General features: G+C 54.3%; 5 protein-coding genes across 5 annotated transcripts; 4 read left to right on the top strand and 1 right to left on the bottom strand.

Annotated features, from left to right (window-relative positions):
* The first annotated feature begins 49 nt into the window (after positions 1-49).
* On the top strand, positions 50-773 carry LOC147665951 (histone H1.01-like). The gene has a single exon (XM_086949396.1). It carries the CDS (start codon positions 76-78, stop codon positions 721-723), a length of 648 nt encoding a protein of 215 aa, XP_086805522.1. The 5' UTR covers positions 50-75; the 3' UTR covers positions 724-773.
* An 800-nt stretch (positions 774-1,573) lies between these two features.
* Positions 1,574-2,076, top strand: LOC147665950 (histone H3). The gene has a single exon (XM_086949395.1). It carries the CDS (start codon positions 1,615-1,617, stop codon positions 2,023-2,025), a length of 411 nt encoding a protein of 136 aa, XP_086805521.1. The 5' UTR covers positions 1,574-1,614; the 3' UTR covers positions 2,026-2,076.
* A 781-nt stretch (positions 2,077-2,857) lies between these two features.
* On the bottom strand, positions 2,858-3,337 carry LOC147665949 (histone H2B 1.2-like). Its single transcript, XM_086949394.1, has one exon. The coding sequence runs from the start codon at positions 3,285-3,287 to the stop codon at positions 2,907-2,909; it is 381 nt and encodes a 126-aa protein (XP_086805520.1). The 5' UTR covers positions 3,288-3,337; the 3' UTR covers positions 2,858-2,906.
* A 265-nt stretch (positions 3,338-3,602) lies between these two features.
* On the top strand, positions 3,603-4,079 carry LOC147665948 (histone H2A type 2-C-like). The gene has a single exon (XM_086949393.1). It carries the CDS (start codon positions 3,623-3,625, stop codon positions 4,019-4,021), a length of 399 nt encoding a protein of 132 aa, XP_086805519.1. The 5' UTR covers positions 3,603-3,622; the 3' UTR covers positions 4,022-4,079.
* A 1,178-nt stretch (positions 4,080-5,257) lies between these two features.
* On the top strand, positions 5,258-5,674 carry LOC147665947 (histone H4). Its single transcript, XM_086949392.1, has one exon. The coding sequence runs from the start codon at positions 5,298-5,300 to the stop codon at positions 5,607-5,609; it is 312 nt and encodes a 103-aa protein (XP_086805518.1). The 5' UTR covers positions 5,258-5,297; the 3' UTR covers positions 5,610-5,674.
* The last annotated feature ends 4,664 nt before the right edge of the window (positions 5,675-10,338 follow it).

Raw genomic sequence — 10,338 nt, 5'->3', positions numbered from 1 at the left:
GAGAAGACAAGAATCGGAGGGTGGGGAGGTACATTTCTGTTCTGTGACAGCGTCAGCGTCGAGACTTGCATAGCAATGGCAGAAACCGCTCCAGCCGCCGCGGCTCCTCCCGCTGAGGTCGCCCCCAAGAAGAAGCAGAAGAAAGCAGCGGGGGCCTCCAAGGCCAAGAAGCCTTCCGGTCCCAGCGTGTCCGATCTCATCCTGAAGTGCGTGACCGCCTCGGCCGAGAGGAAGGGAGTCTCCCTGGTGGCCTTGAAGAAGGCGCTGACCGCCGCCGGCTACGATGCGGACAAGAACAAGAGCCGCATCAAGGTCTCCCTCAAGAGCCTGGTCAGCAAAGGGGCCCTAGCCCAGCTGAAGGGCACCGGGGCCTCCGGATCCTTCAAGGTGAATAAGAAGCAGCTGGAAGGTAAGAAGGCGGCCAAGAAGTCAGCCTCCAAGACCAAGAAGCCAGCGGCCAAGAAAGCAGCCCCTGCAGCCAAGAAGCCCAAAAAGGCTCCCGCGGGGGTCAAGAAGAGCCCGAAGAAGGTCAAGAAGCCAGCGGCAGCCAAGAGCCCCAAGAAGCCCAAGGCTGCCCCCGCCAAGAAGGCTGCCAAGAGCCCAGCGAAAGCCAAGGCGGCGAAGCCCAAAGTAGCCAAGAAAAGCCCTGCCAAGGTAGTCAAACCCAAGGCAGCCAAGCCCAAAGCAGCGAAGCCCAAAAAGGCAGCGCCCAAGAAGAAGTAAGGGCTTGCACCGAGACACTGCAAACACAACGGCTCTTTTAAGGGCCACCACCCTGTCTAGCAGAGAGCGTGTTCATCCCCACCTTTGCACCCACCCAATGCCCCACTTCTCAAAAATAAACCGCACAATGCATCCATAGCGCACCTTTCCACGCGCGAGTGCCGCGTGTGATCTTGGCCATATAAACGGGTCTTTCGGTGCTGCGTGGATTGAAATCGGTATAACATAGACAATAAGGGGGTCTGGGAGTTATAAGACCTCCGTTTATAATACATGTGCAATAACGTGTGTGTCTCGGTGCTTTCACTGTACCCGGGCAGACTCGAAATAGTGTCTGCATAAAGCAGACGATTGTGCCCTTTCAATCGAGCAGTAGGTAACGGGGGAGTGTTCCAGGGTGAGCAGGGGCGGGTAAGAAGGGGGTCTGGGAGTCATAAGACCGGGGTTTATTATAAACGTGTGTGTGTGTGTTGGTGCTTTCACTGTCCCCGGGCAGACTCGAGCGCAGGTAACGGGGGGAGTGTTCCAGGGTGATAAGGGCAGTGTGCTTATGACATCTCGGGCTCCTCTCCCGGGGGACCGGGGTCGAGTCGTCGGCGTGACTACAGGTGGATGGACGGACACGGAGACAAAGGCTGGCCGAGGCGCGGGCTCCGGCTCCAACTCACGTCATCCAACCGGAGGCTTCTCTTTTATCCACAGCTCATTGGACAGCTAGGCTGCAGCCTCCCGTTCAGTAACCAATCGTTGCACTCCGCGGGCTATTTTCGAACGTGGGGCGGTCTCTTCAGCCAACCAGAGCAGCCCTCCGTCTGTGAGGGCATAAATAGAGCTCTTTCCCCAGTAGACGCCATTCTTCCTCGCTCGTCGCTGAGAGAGACCGCTCCCGCCATGGCCCGCACCAAGCAGACAGCCCGCAAGTCCACCGGCGGCAAAGCGCCCCGCAAGCAGCTGGCCACCAAGGCAGCCCGCAAGAGCGCGCCTGCCACCGGGGGAGTCAAGAAGCCTCACCGCTACCGGCCCGGCACCGTGGCTCTCCGCGAGATCCGCCGCTACCAGAAGTCCACCGAGCTCCTCATCCGCAAGCTGCCCTTCCAGCGCTTGGTGAGGGAGATCGCCCAGGACTTCAAGACCGACCTGCGCTTCCAGAGCTCCGCCGTCATGGCCCTGCAGGAGGCCAGCGAGGCCTACCTGGTCGGGCTCTTCGAGGACACCAACCTGTGCGCCATCCACGCCAAGAGGGTGACCATCATGCCCAAGGACATCCAGCTGGCCCGCCGCATCCGAGGCGAGAGGGCCTAAGGGGACAGACCGACCCGAACAACCACCACAACGGCTCTTTTAAGGGCCACCACCCTGTCACCTTTGAGCTTCTCTTATCTGCCATGGTCTACAGGTTAGGGAGGAGGGGCTGTCAATACCACGAGCACCGGGCAACTTATACCGCTTCTGGGGAAACCAGAGCACTCTGTGTCCACAGTGCACAAACACCTCTTCCACGTGCCCTTCATTTGAAGCGTTGTTTGGGTAGAGGGTTGTGGTAGGGATCCGCGGGTCACAAGCCACCGCTTTTGGGCATCTGTGCTCCCGGTACATCGGGTTCTGAGAGTACCACGAGTACTGGGCAACTTATACAGGCTCTGGGGGTGACCAGTGCCTTCCGTCTTCACAGTGCACAAAACACCTCGTCAATGTGCCCGTCATTTAATGGAGGCAGGGATCCGCTGGTCACCAGCCAGCGCTATGAGGCATCTGTGCTCCCGGTACATGGGGTTCATGTGTAGCCGTTCCCCTGGGTCTGGAAATTCAAACACAACGTTAATTAAACAAGCACACATTAAAGCTGCTCGCCCATAACATGGAAAGCAAATTGCCCGGGAGTAGCTGTGTGAATTGCCAGCAGGTTTATTTAACATCGTTACATTACAGTGCATGGGTGGCACTTGGTCCCAAAGAGGGCTCATTCATATAGACATGTTTATTGAAAGGGGCAAAACGGGCTGCCTGCTCCAGCGTCCCTCGGTGTGCAGCAAACCCCGGGAGAGCGGCGCTTTCTGCGCTCAACATTACCCCTATTAAAAACACATATTCTTCTGTCATACCAGAGTTACATTAGCTCTTAGGGGAGGAAGTGGTTGGCCCTTAAAAGAGCCGTTGTGTTCGTTGAGGTGCGCCTGGAAGCCTTACTTGGCGCTGGTGTACTTGGTGACGGCCTTGGTGCCCTCCGACACGGCGTGCTTGGCCAGCTCTCCGGGCAGCAGAAGGCGGACTGCGGTCTGGATCTCCCGTGAGGTGATGGTGCGCCGCGAGTTGTAGAGGGCCAGTTTGGAAGACTCTGAAGCGATGCGCTCAAAGATGTCGTTCACGAAGGAGTTCATGATGCCCATGGCCTTGGAGGAGATGCCGGTGTCCGGGTGCACCTGCTTCATCACTTTGTAAATGTAGATGGCATAGCTTTCCTTCCTGCTCCTCTTGCGCTTCTTCCCGTCCTTCTTAGGCGGCTTGGAGAGCGCTTTCTTGGAGCCCTTCTTGGGAGCCGGCGCGGACTTGGCTGGTTCAGGCATGGTCGAGTATCTTTCACCGCGTGCTGTGGAGCCGAGAGAAATAAAGTCTAAGCGCCCGGCACTTGTATTTATAGCCTGGGCGTGCAAAGCAGCCTCTCATTGGCAGGCTCTCCCTTCTCATTGGCAGGCGTAGGCCGGGCCCCCACTTCCTAGTGTGATGCGGTTCTGGGACTCTGATTGGCTAAACAGAAGCTCGCCTCCCTCCAATGAGAAGTACTATCAGCGACTAGCTGTCAACCAATCAGACGCTCCCGAAGTCTTTATATCACCGGAGTCCAGCAGGAAGAGCAGTATCATTCTCGCTGTTGTGTGACTGAGCCCCTAGATCGATCGCCATGTCTGGACGCGGAAAGCAAGGAGGAAAGGCCCGCGCCAAGGCCAAGACACGCTCTTCCAGGGCTGGGCTCCAGTTCCCCGTGGGCCGTGTGCACAGGCTGCTCCGGAAGGGAAGCTACGCCGAGAGGGTGGGCGCTGGTGCCCCCGTCTACCTGGCTGCAGTGCTGGAGTACCTGACCGCCGAGATCCTGGAGCTGGCTGGCAACGCCGCCCGGGACAACAAGAAGACCCGCATCATCCCCAGACACCTCCAGCTGGCCATCCGCAACGACGAGGAGCTGAACAAGCTGCTGGGCCGAGTCACCATCGCCCAGGGAGGAGTCCTGCCCAACATCCAGGCCGTGCTGCTGCCCAAGAAAACCGAGAGCCACAAGGCACAGGGCAAAGCAAGCAAGTAAAGGCCCGCAGACCCCCGTGGAAACACACCCTAAACACAAAGGCTCTTTTCAGGGCCATCCACAGACTCCATCAAAGAGCGTATCCGTGCCGAGGTGTTACTCTGGCGGCTTCATAGATGCGGCAGCGCTCGCGCCGTCGCTTCATAGGTGGGACACAGTCCAAGCCCTCGGCCCTGCATATAAATGTTGCCCCCGTCCCCAAAGCCCAGCTTCGAGTCCGATATCCATAATGTTTTTCTAATAAAAATCCTATATTTATTTGGCATCTTTTTGGGGCAGACGCCACAACCGGGCGCGAGATGGGGACCGTTACGGGATTGCAGGCGGCCAAACACAGCGGGGTGGTGCCGGTGAGGCCTTTAACGTGTGTTGGGCTCCATTAAACATGTCCGAGGCTTCTGTTCATATTGGGAGGGGGCGCCGAAAGAGAGGGTTAGGCGGGCCGCGGTCACAAGTAGGGGCCGGGAAGAGAGGTGCCTTGGGCGCGAGACGTGGACAGTGTTACGGGGTTGCAGGCAGTCACACACAGCGGGGAGGAGCCGGTGTGGGCTCCATTGAAACATGTCCTAAGCATCTGTTCATATTGGGAGGGGCACGGAACGAGAGGGTTAGGCGGGCCGCGGTCACAAGTGGGGGCCGGGAAAAGAGGTGCCTTGGGCGCGAGACTTGGACAGTGTTACGGGATTGCAGGCGGTGTCACACAGCGGGGTGGTGCCGGTGTGGGCTCCATTGAAACAAGTCCGAGGCTTCGGTTCATATTGGGAGGGGGCACCGAACGAGAGGGTTAGGCGGGCTGCGGTCACAAGTGGGGGTCGGGAAGGGAGGTGCCTTGGGCGCGAGACGTGGACGGTTTTACGGGGTTGCAGGCGGTGTCACACAGCGGGGTGGAGCCGGTGTGGACTCCATTGGAACATGTCCGAGGCTTCTGTTCATATTGGGAGGGGGGCACGGAACGAGAGGGTTAGGCGGGCTGCGGTCACAAGTGGGGGCCGGGAAGGGAGGCGTGTGCGTGTGTTTCACTGTGATCTGTGCACTGGCGGCAGCTGCTGAGCCAGCCCGCCATAACAAAGGCGGGCTGGGAGCCCGCTCTTTTTCAAACGGCAACGGCCTCTCCAGCCCCCGCTCCCTGCAGAGGGCGGGCCGCGGCCGGGCTCGGGCTCTCCCGCCTCACAGGGGCGGGCGCTTGGAGCTCCCGCGCAGGTCCGCTTCTCCTCCATATAACGAGCCGGTGCGGGGCTGGAGCTATCACTTCTGCTCACAGCACCGAGAGGAGAACATGTCTGGACGCGGCAAAGGAGGGAAGGGGCTCGGCAAAGGCGGCGCCAAGAGGCACCGCAAGGTGCTCCGGGACAACATCCAGGGCATCACCAAGCCGGCCATTCGCCGCCTGGCGCGCCGTGGCGGAGTCAAGCGCATCTCCGGCCTCATCTACGAGGAGACCCGCGGAGTGCTGAAGGTTTTCTTGGAGAACGTGATTCGGGACGCCGTCACCTACACCGAGCACGCCAAGAGGAAGACCGTCACCGCCATGGATGTGGTTTATGCCCTGAAGCGCCAGGGCCGCACCCTCTACGGATTCGGCGGTTAAACACTCGACTTGCCCACGGAAAAAAAAAAAGAAAAAACAACCCAAAGGCTCTTTTAAGGGCCGACCACCATGTCTTGTGAGAGCTGGGTCTATGAACTATTATTCCCGCAGCGCAGGGCTGCTAGCTAGGCCCACACTCGGCCGGGAGGGGAGGAGGGAGGAACCCGGGGATTCGCTCCGCAGCCACTCTGCTATGGAAGGCGGGTTCAGCCCCCGCCACCATGGAGCACTGGACTGGGTACCCAAGGCGTGTTTAGCCCGCCCCAGGGGCCCGTTATCCTGGGGAAATAAGGCCGGGTTAGCCCGGCCCTGGGGCTCGCCATCATGGACGCCTTGCCCGCGGACCTACGGTGGGTTTAGCCCGGCCCTGGGCCCTATGGGCCTGCCGTTTCCCGACTATTAAGCCCCCTTGGGGCTTACAGCATAACATGGAAGAGGAACAAAGTTGGAGGTAGCGCGGCCGTTCCGCCGCCCGGCCATCTGGTCGCCAAGCTCAGTGGGCCATCTGGTCGCACCATCGTGCGGTGACCAGATGGCCCAGTGTGCCGAGCGACCAGATGGCCGGGCGGCGGAACGGCCGCGCTTACTCCAACTTTGTCTCCCGTCCGGGCGCTGTAAGCCCCCACTCCGTGGGGGCTTAATACTCCATAAAGTAGTGTTCCCATGCCGGCCCATAGGAAGTGGGTGTGGGATCCTAATTTTTTTGGCGAACCATCATGACCGTTTACGGGCCCCTGTGGGTCTTTAAGCACCCGTTTCCGTTTTTTTCCCCCTCCTTTGTGGGCAGTTTGGTTCAAGGGGACCATGGCACTACTTGTACCCAGGGCTGGGGAGCTCCGATTCGGGTAAAATTTCCTGCTTTCCCTCTTAGCTGGAGGTCGGCCCAAAAAAAAAAAAAACTATATATACACATTTTTATTGTATTGCTTTTTTTTAAACTATATATAATAAACATATTTTTTTTTTTTTTACTAACTCTCTAGGTTCAAGGGGACAAAGTCACTGTTTCTACCCGAGGCTATGGAGCTCCGATCCGGGTAACATTTCCGGTTTTCCCCCTTAGCTGGAGGTCGGCCCCCCCCCCAAAAAAAACTATATATGCACATTTTTATTGTATTGCTTTTTTATAACTATATATAATAAACATTTTTTTTTACCAACTCTCTAGGTTCAAGGGGACAAAGTCACTGTTTCTACCCGAGGCTATGGAGCTCCGATCCGGGTAAAATTTCCGGTTTTCCCCCTTAGCTGGAGGTAAGCAGAAAAAAACATTTTTTTTTTTTAAATTAATTTTATACTAACTCTTTAGGTTCAAGGGGACAAAGTCACTTTTCCTACCCAGGGCTGGTGAGCTCTGATTCGGACTCCCACATGCCCAATGAAGTGTATTTCACCCCTTTGCATTATCAGGAAAGGCCTGCAAAGCCTTTGGCCTATTTCTAACCTCCAGGCACCATTTTATTTCTGATACATGTAACATTTGGAGGTGGTAATCTTCAAAGGGATACAGTTGCTCCTTCTACCCAGGGCTATGGAACTACGCACAGGGGGAGATCGCAGGTTTTCCCCTTGGGAGGAGGCGGAGAAGTAAAACACTTCCCTCAAATCCTTCAAGGCATTGGGACTACTTCCAGGCACCAGTTTTGATGAATCTTGTGACATTTGGAGGTGTTAAGCTTCAAGGGGATGAAGTTGTACCTCCTACCCAGGTTTATGGAACTCCGCACGGGGTACGATTCCAGATTTCACCCCTAGCTGCACGTTTGAAAAGAAAGCACTTTACATACTCAGCAAAATGTATGTCACTCCTTTGATGTAACAGGGAAAGGCCTGCTAGGCCTTGGGCCTACTTCCAGCATTCAGGCACCAGTTTTACTGATACTTGTGACATTTGGAAGTGTTAAGCTTCAAGGGGATGAAGTTGTCGCTTCTACCCAGGGTTATGGAGCTCCGCGCAGGGTAAGATTGCAGGTATCACCCCTGCCTAGATGTGTGAAAACCCAACTAGTCACATACACAACAGAGTGTATTTAACCCCTGAACAGTTACAGGGAAAGGTCTGCAAGGCTTTGGGCCTACCTCCAGCCTCCAGGTAGCAGTTTTAGTGAATCTTGTGACATTTGGAGGTGTTAAGCTTCAAGGGGATCAAGTTGTACCTTCTACCCAGGGTTATGGAGCTCCGCGCAGGGTAAGATTTCAGATTTCACCCCTAGCTGGAGGTTTGAAAACAAAGCACTTCATATACTCAGCAAAGTGTATTTAACTCCTCTGCAGTTCCAAGAAAAGGCCTGCAAGGCCTTGGGCCTACTTCCAGCATCCAGGCACCAGTTTTACTGATACTTGTGACATTTGGAGGTGTTAAGCTTCAAGGGGATGAAGTTGTACCTTCTACCCAGGGTTATGGAGCTCCGCGCAGGGTAAGATTTCAGATGACACCCCTAGCTGGATGTGTGAACACCCAACACATTACTGACACCACACAGTGTATTTAACCCAATTACAGTTACAGGGAAAGGTTTGCAAGGCCTTGGGCCTACCTCTAGCCCCCAGGCAGCAGTTTTAATGAATCTTGTGACATTTGGAGGGGTTAAGCTTCAAGGGGATGAAGTTGTACCTTCTACCAAGGGTTATGGAGCTCCGCGCAGGGTAAGATTCCAGATTTCACCCATAGCTGGATGTTTGAAAACAAAGCACTTCACATACTCAGCAAAGTGTATTGAATTACTTTGCAGTTACAGGAAAAGTCCTGCAAGGCATTGGGACTACTTCCAGCATCCAGGCAGCAGTTTTAATGAATCTTGTGACATTTGGAGGTGTTAAGCTTCAAGGGGACTAAGTTGTACCTTCTACCCAGGGTTATGGAGCTTCGCGCAGGGTAAGATTCCAGATTACACCCCTAGCTGGAGGTTTGAAAACAAAGCACTTCATATACTCTGCAAAGTGTATTTAACTCCTCTGCAGTTCCAGGAAAAGGCCTGCAAGGCCTTGGGCCTACTTCCAGCATCCAGGCACCAGTTTTGATGAATCTTGTGACATTTGGAGGTGTTAAGCTTCAAGGGGATGAAGTTGTACCTTCTACCCAGGGTTATGGAGCTCGGCGCAGGGTAAGAATCCAGATATCACCCCTAGCTGGATGTTTGAAAATAAAGCACTTCACATACTCAGCAAAGTGTATTTATCTCCTTTGCAGTTCCAGGAAAAGGCCTGCAAGGCCTTGGGCCTACTTCCAGCATCCAGGAACCAGTTTTACTGATACTTGTGACATTGGGAGGTGTTAAGCTTCAAGGGGATCAAGTTGTACATTCTACCCAGGGTTATGGAGCTCCACGCAGGGTTAGATTCCAGATTACACCCCTAGCTGGAGGTTTGAAAACAAAGCACTTCATATACTCAGCAAAGTGTATTTAACTCCTCTGCAGTTCCAAGAAAAGGCCTGCAAGGCCTTGGGCCTACTTCCAGCATCCAGGCACCAGTTTTGATGAATCTTGTGACATTTGGAGGTGTTAAGCTTCAAGGGGATGAAGTTGTACCTTCTACCGAGGGTTATGGAGCTCCGCGCAGGGTTAGATTTCAGATGACACCCCTAGCTGGATGTGTGAACACCCAACACATTACTGACACCACACAGTGTATTTAACCCAATTACAGTTACAGGGAAAGGTTTGCAAGGCCTTGGGCCTACCTCTAGCCCCCAGGCAGCAGTTTTAATGAATCTTGTGACATTTGGAGGGGTTAAGCTTCAAGGGGATGAAGTTGTACCTTCTACCAAGGGTTATGGAGCTCCGCGCAGGGTAAGATTCCAGATTTCACCCATAGCTGGATGTTTGAAAACAAAGCACTTCACATACTCAGCAAAGTGTATTGAATTACTTTGCAGTTACAGGAAAAGTCCTGCAAGGCATTGGGACTACTTCCAGCATCCAGGCAGCAGTTTTAATGAATCTTGTGACATTTGGAGGTGTTAAGCTTCAAGGGGACTAAGTTGTACCTTCTACCCAGGGTTATGGAGCTTCGCGCAGGGTAAGATTCCAGATTACACCCCTAGCTGGAGGTTTGAAAACAAAGCACTTCATATACTCTGCAAAGTGTATTTAACTCCTCTGCAGTTCCAGGAAAAGGCCTGCAAGGCCTTGGGCCTACTTCCAGCATCCAGGCACCAGTTTTGATGAATCTTGTGACATTTGGAGGTGTTAAGCTTCAAGGGGATGAAGTTGTACCTTCTACCCAGGGTTATGGAGCTCCGCGCAGGGTAAGAATCCAGATATCACCCCTAGCTGGATGTTTGAAAACAAAGCACTTCATATACTCAGCAAAGTGTATTTAACTCCTCTGCAGTTCCAAGAAAAGGCCTGCAAGGCCTTGGGCCTACTTCCAGCATCCAGGCACCAGTTTTACTGATACTTGTGACATTTGGAGGTGTTAAGCTTCAAGGGGATGAAGTTGTACCTTCTACCCAGGGTTATGGAGCTCCGCGCAGGGTAAGATTTCAGGTATCACCCCCGCCTGGATGTGTGAATAACCAACACACCTCAGACACCACAAAGTGTATTTAACCCCTGTACAGTTACAGGGAAAGGTCTGCAAGGCCTTGGGCCTACCTCCAGCCTCCAGGCACCAGTTCTAATGAATCTTGTGACATTTGGAGGTGTTAAGCTTCAAGGGGATGACGTTGTACCTTCTACCCAGGGTTATGGAGCTCCGCGCAGGGTAAGATTCCAGATTCCACCCC

Source organism: Lissotriton vulgaris, unplaced genomic scaffold, assembly GCF_964263255.1.
Source record: "Lissotriton vulgaris unplaced genomic scaffold, aLisVul1.2 SCAFFOLD_10520, whole genome shotgun sequence".
Classification (NCBI taxonomy): domain Eukaryota; kingdom Metazoa; phylum Chordata; class Amphibia; order Caudata; family Salamandridae; genus Lissotriton; species Lissotriton vulgaris.
The sequence above is the reverse complement of the archived record's forward strand: the minus strand, read 5'-3'. Positions and strand labels throughout refer to the sequence as shown.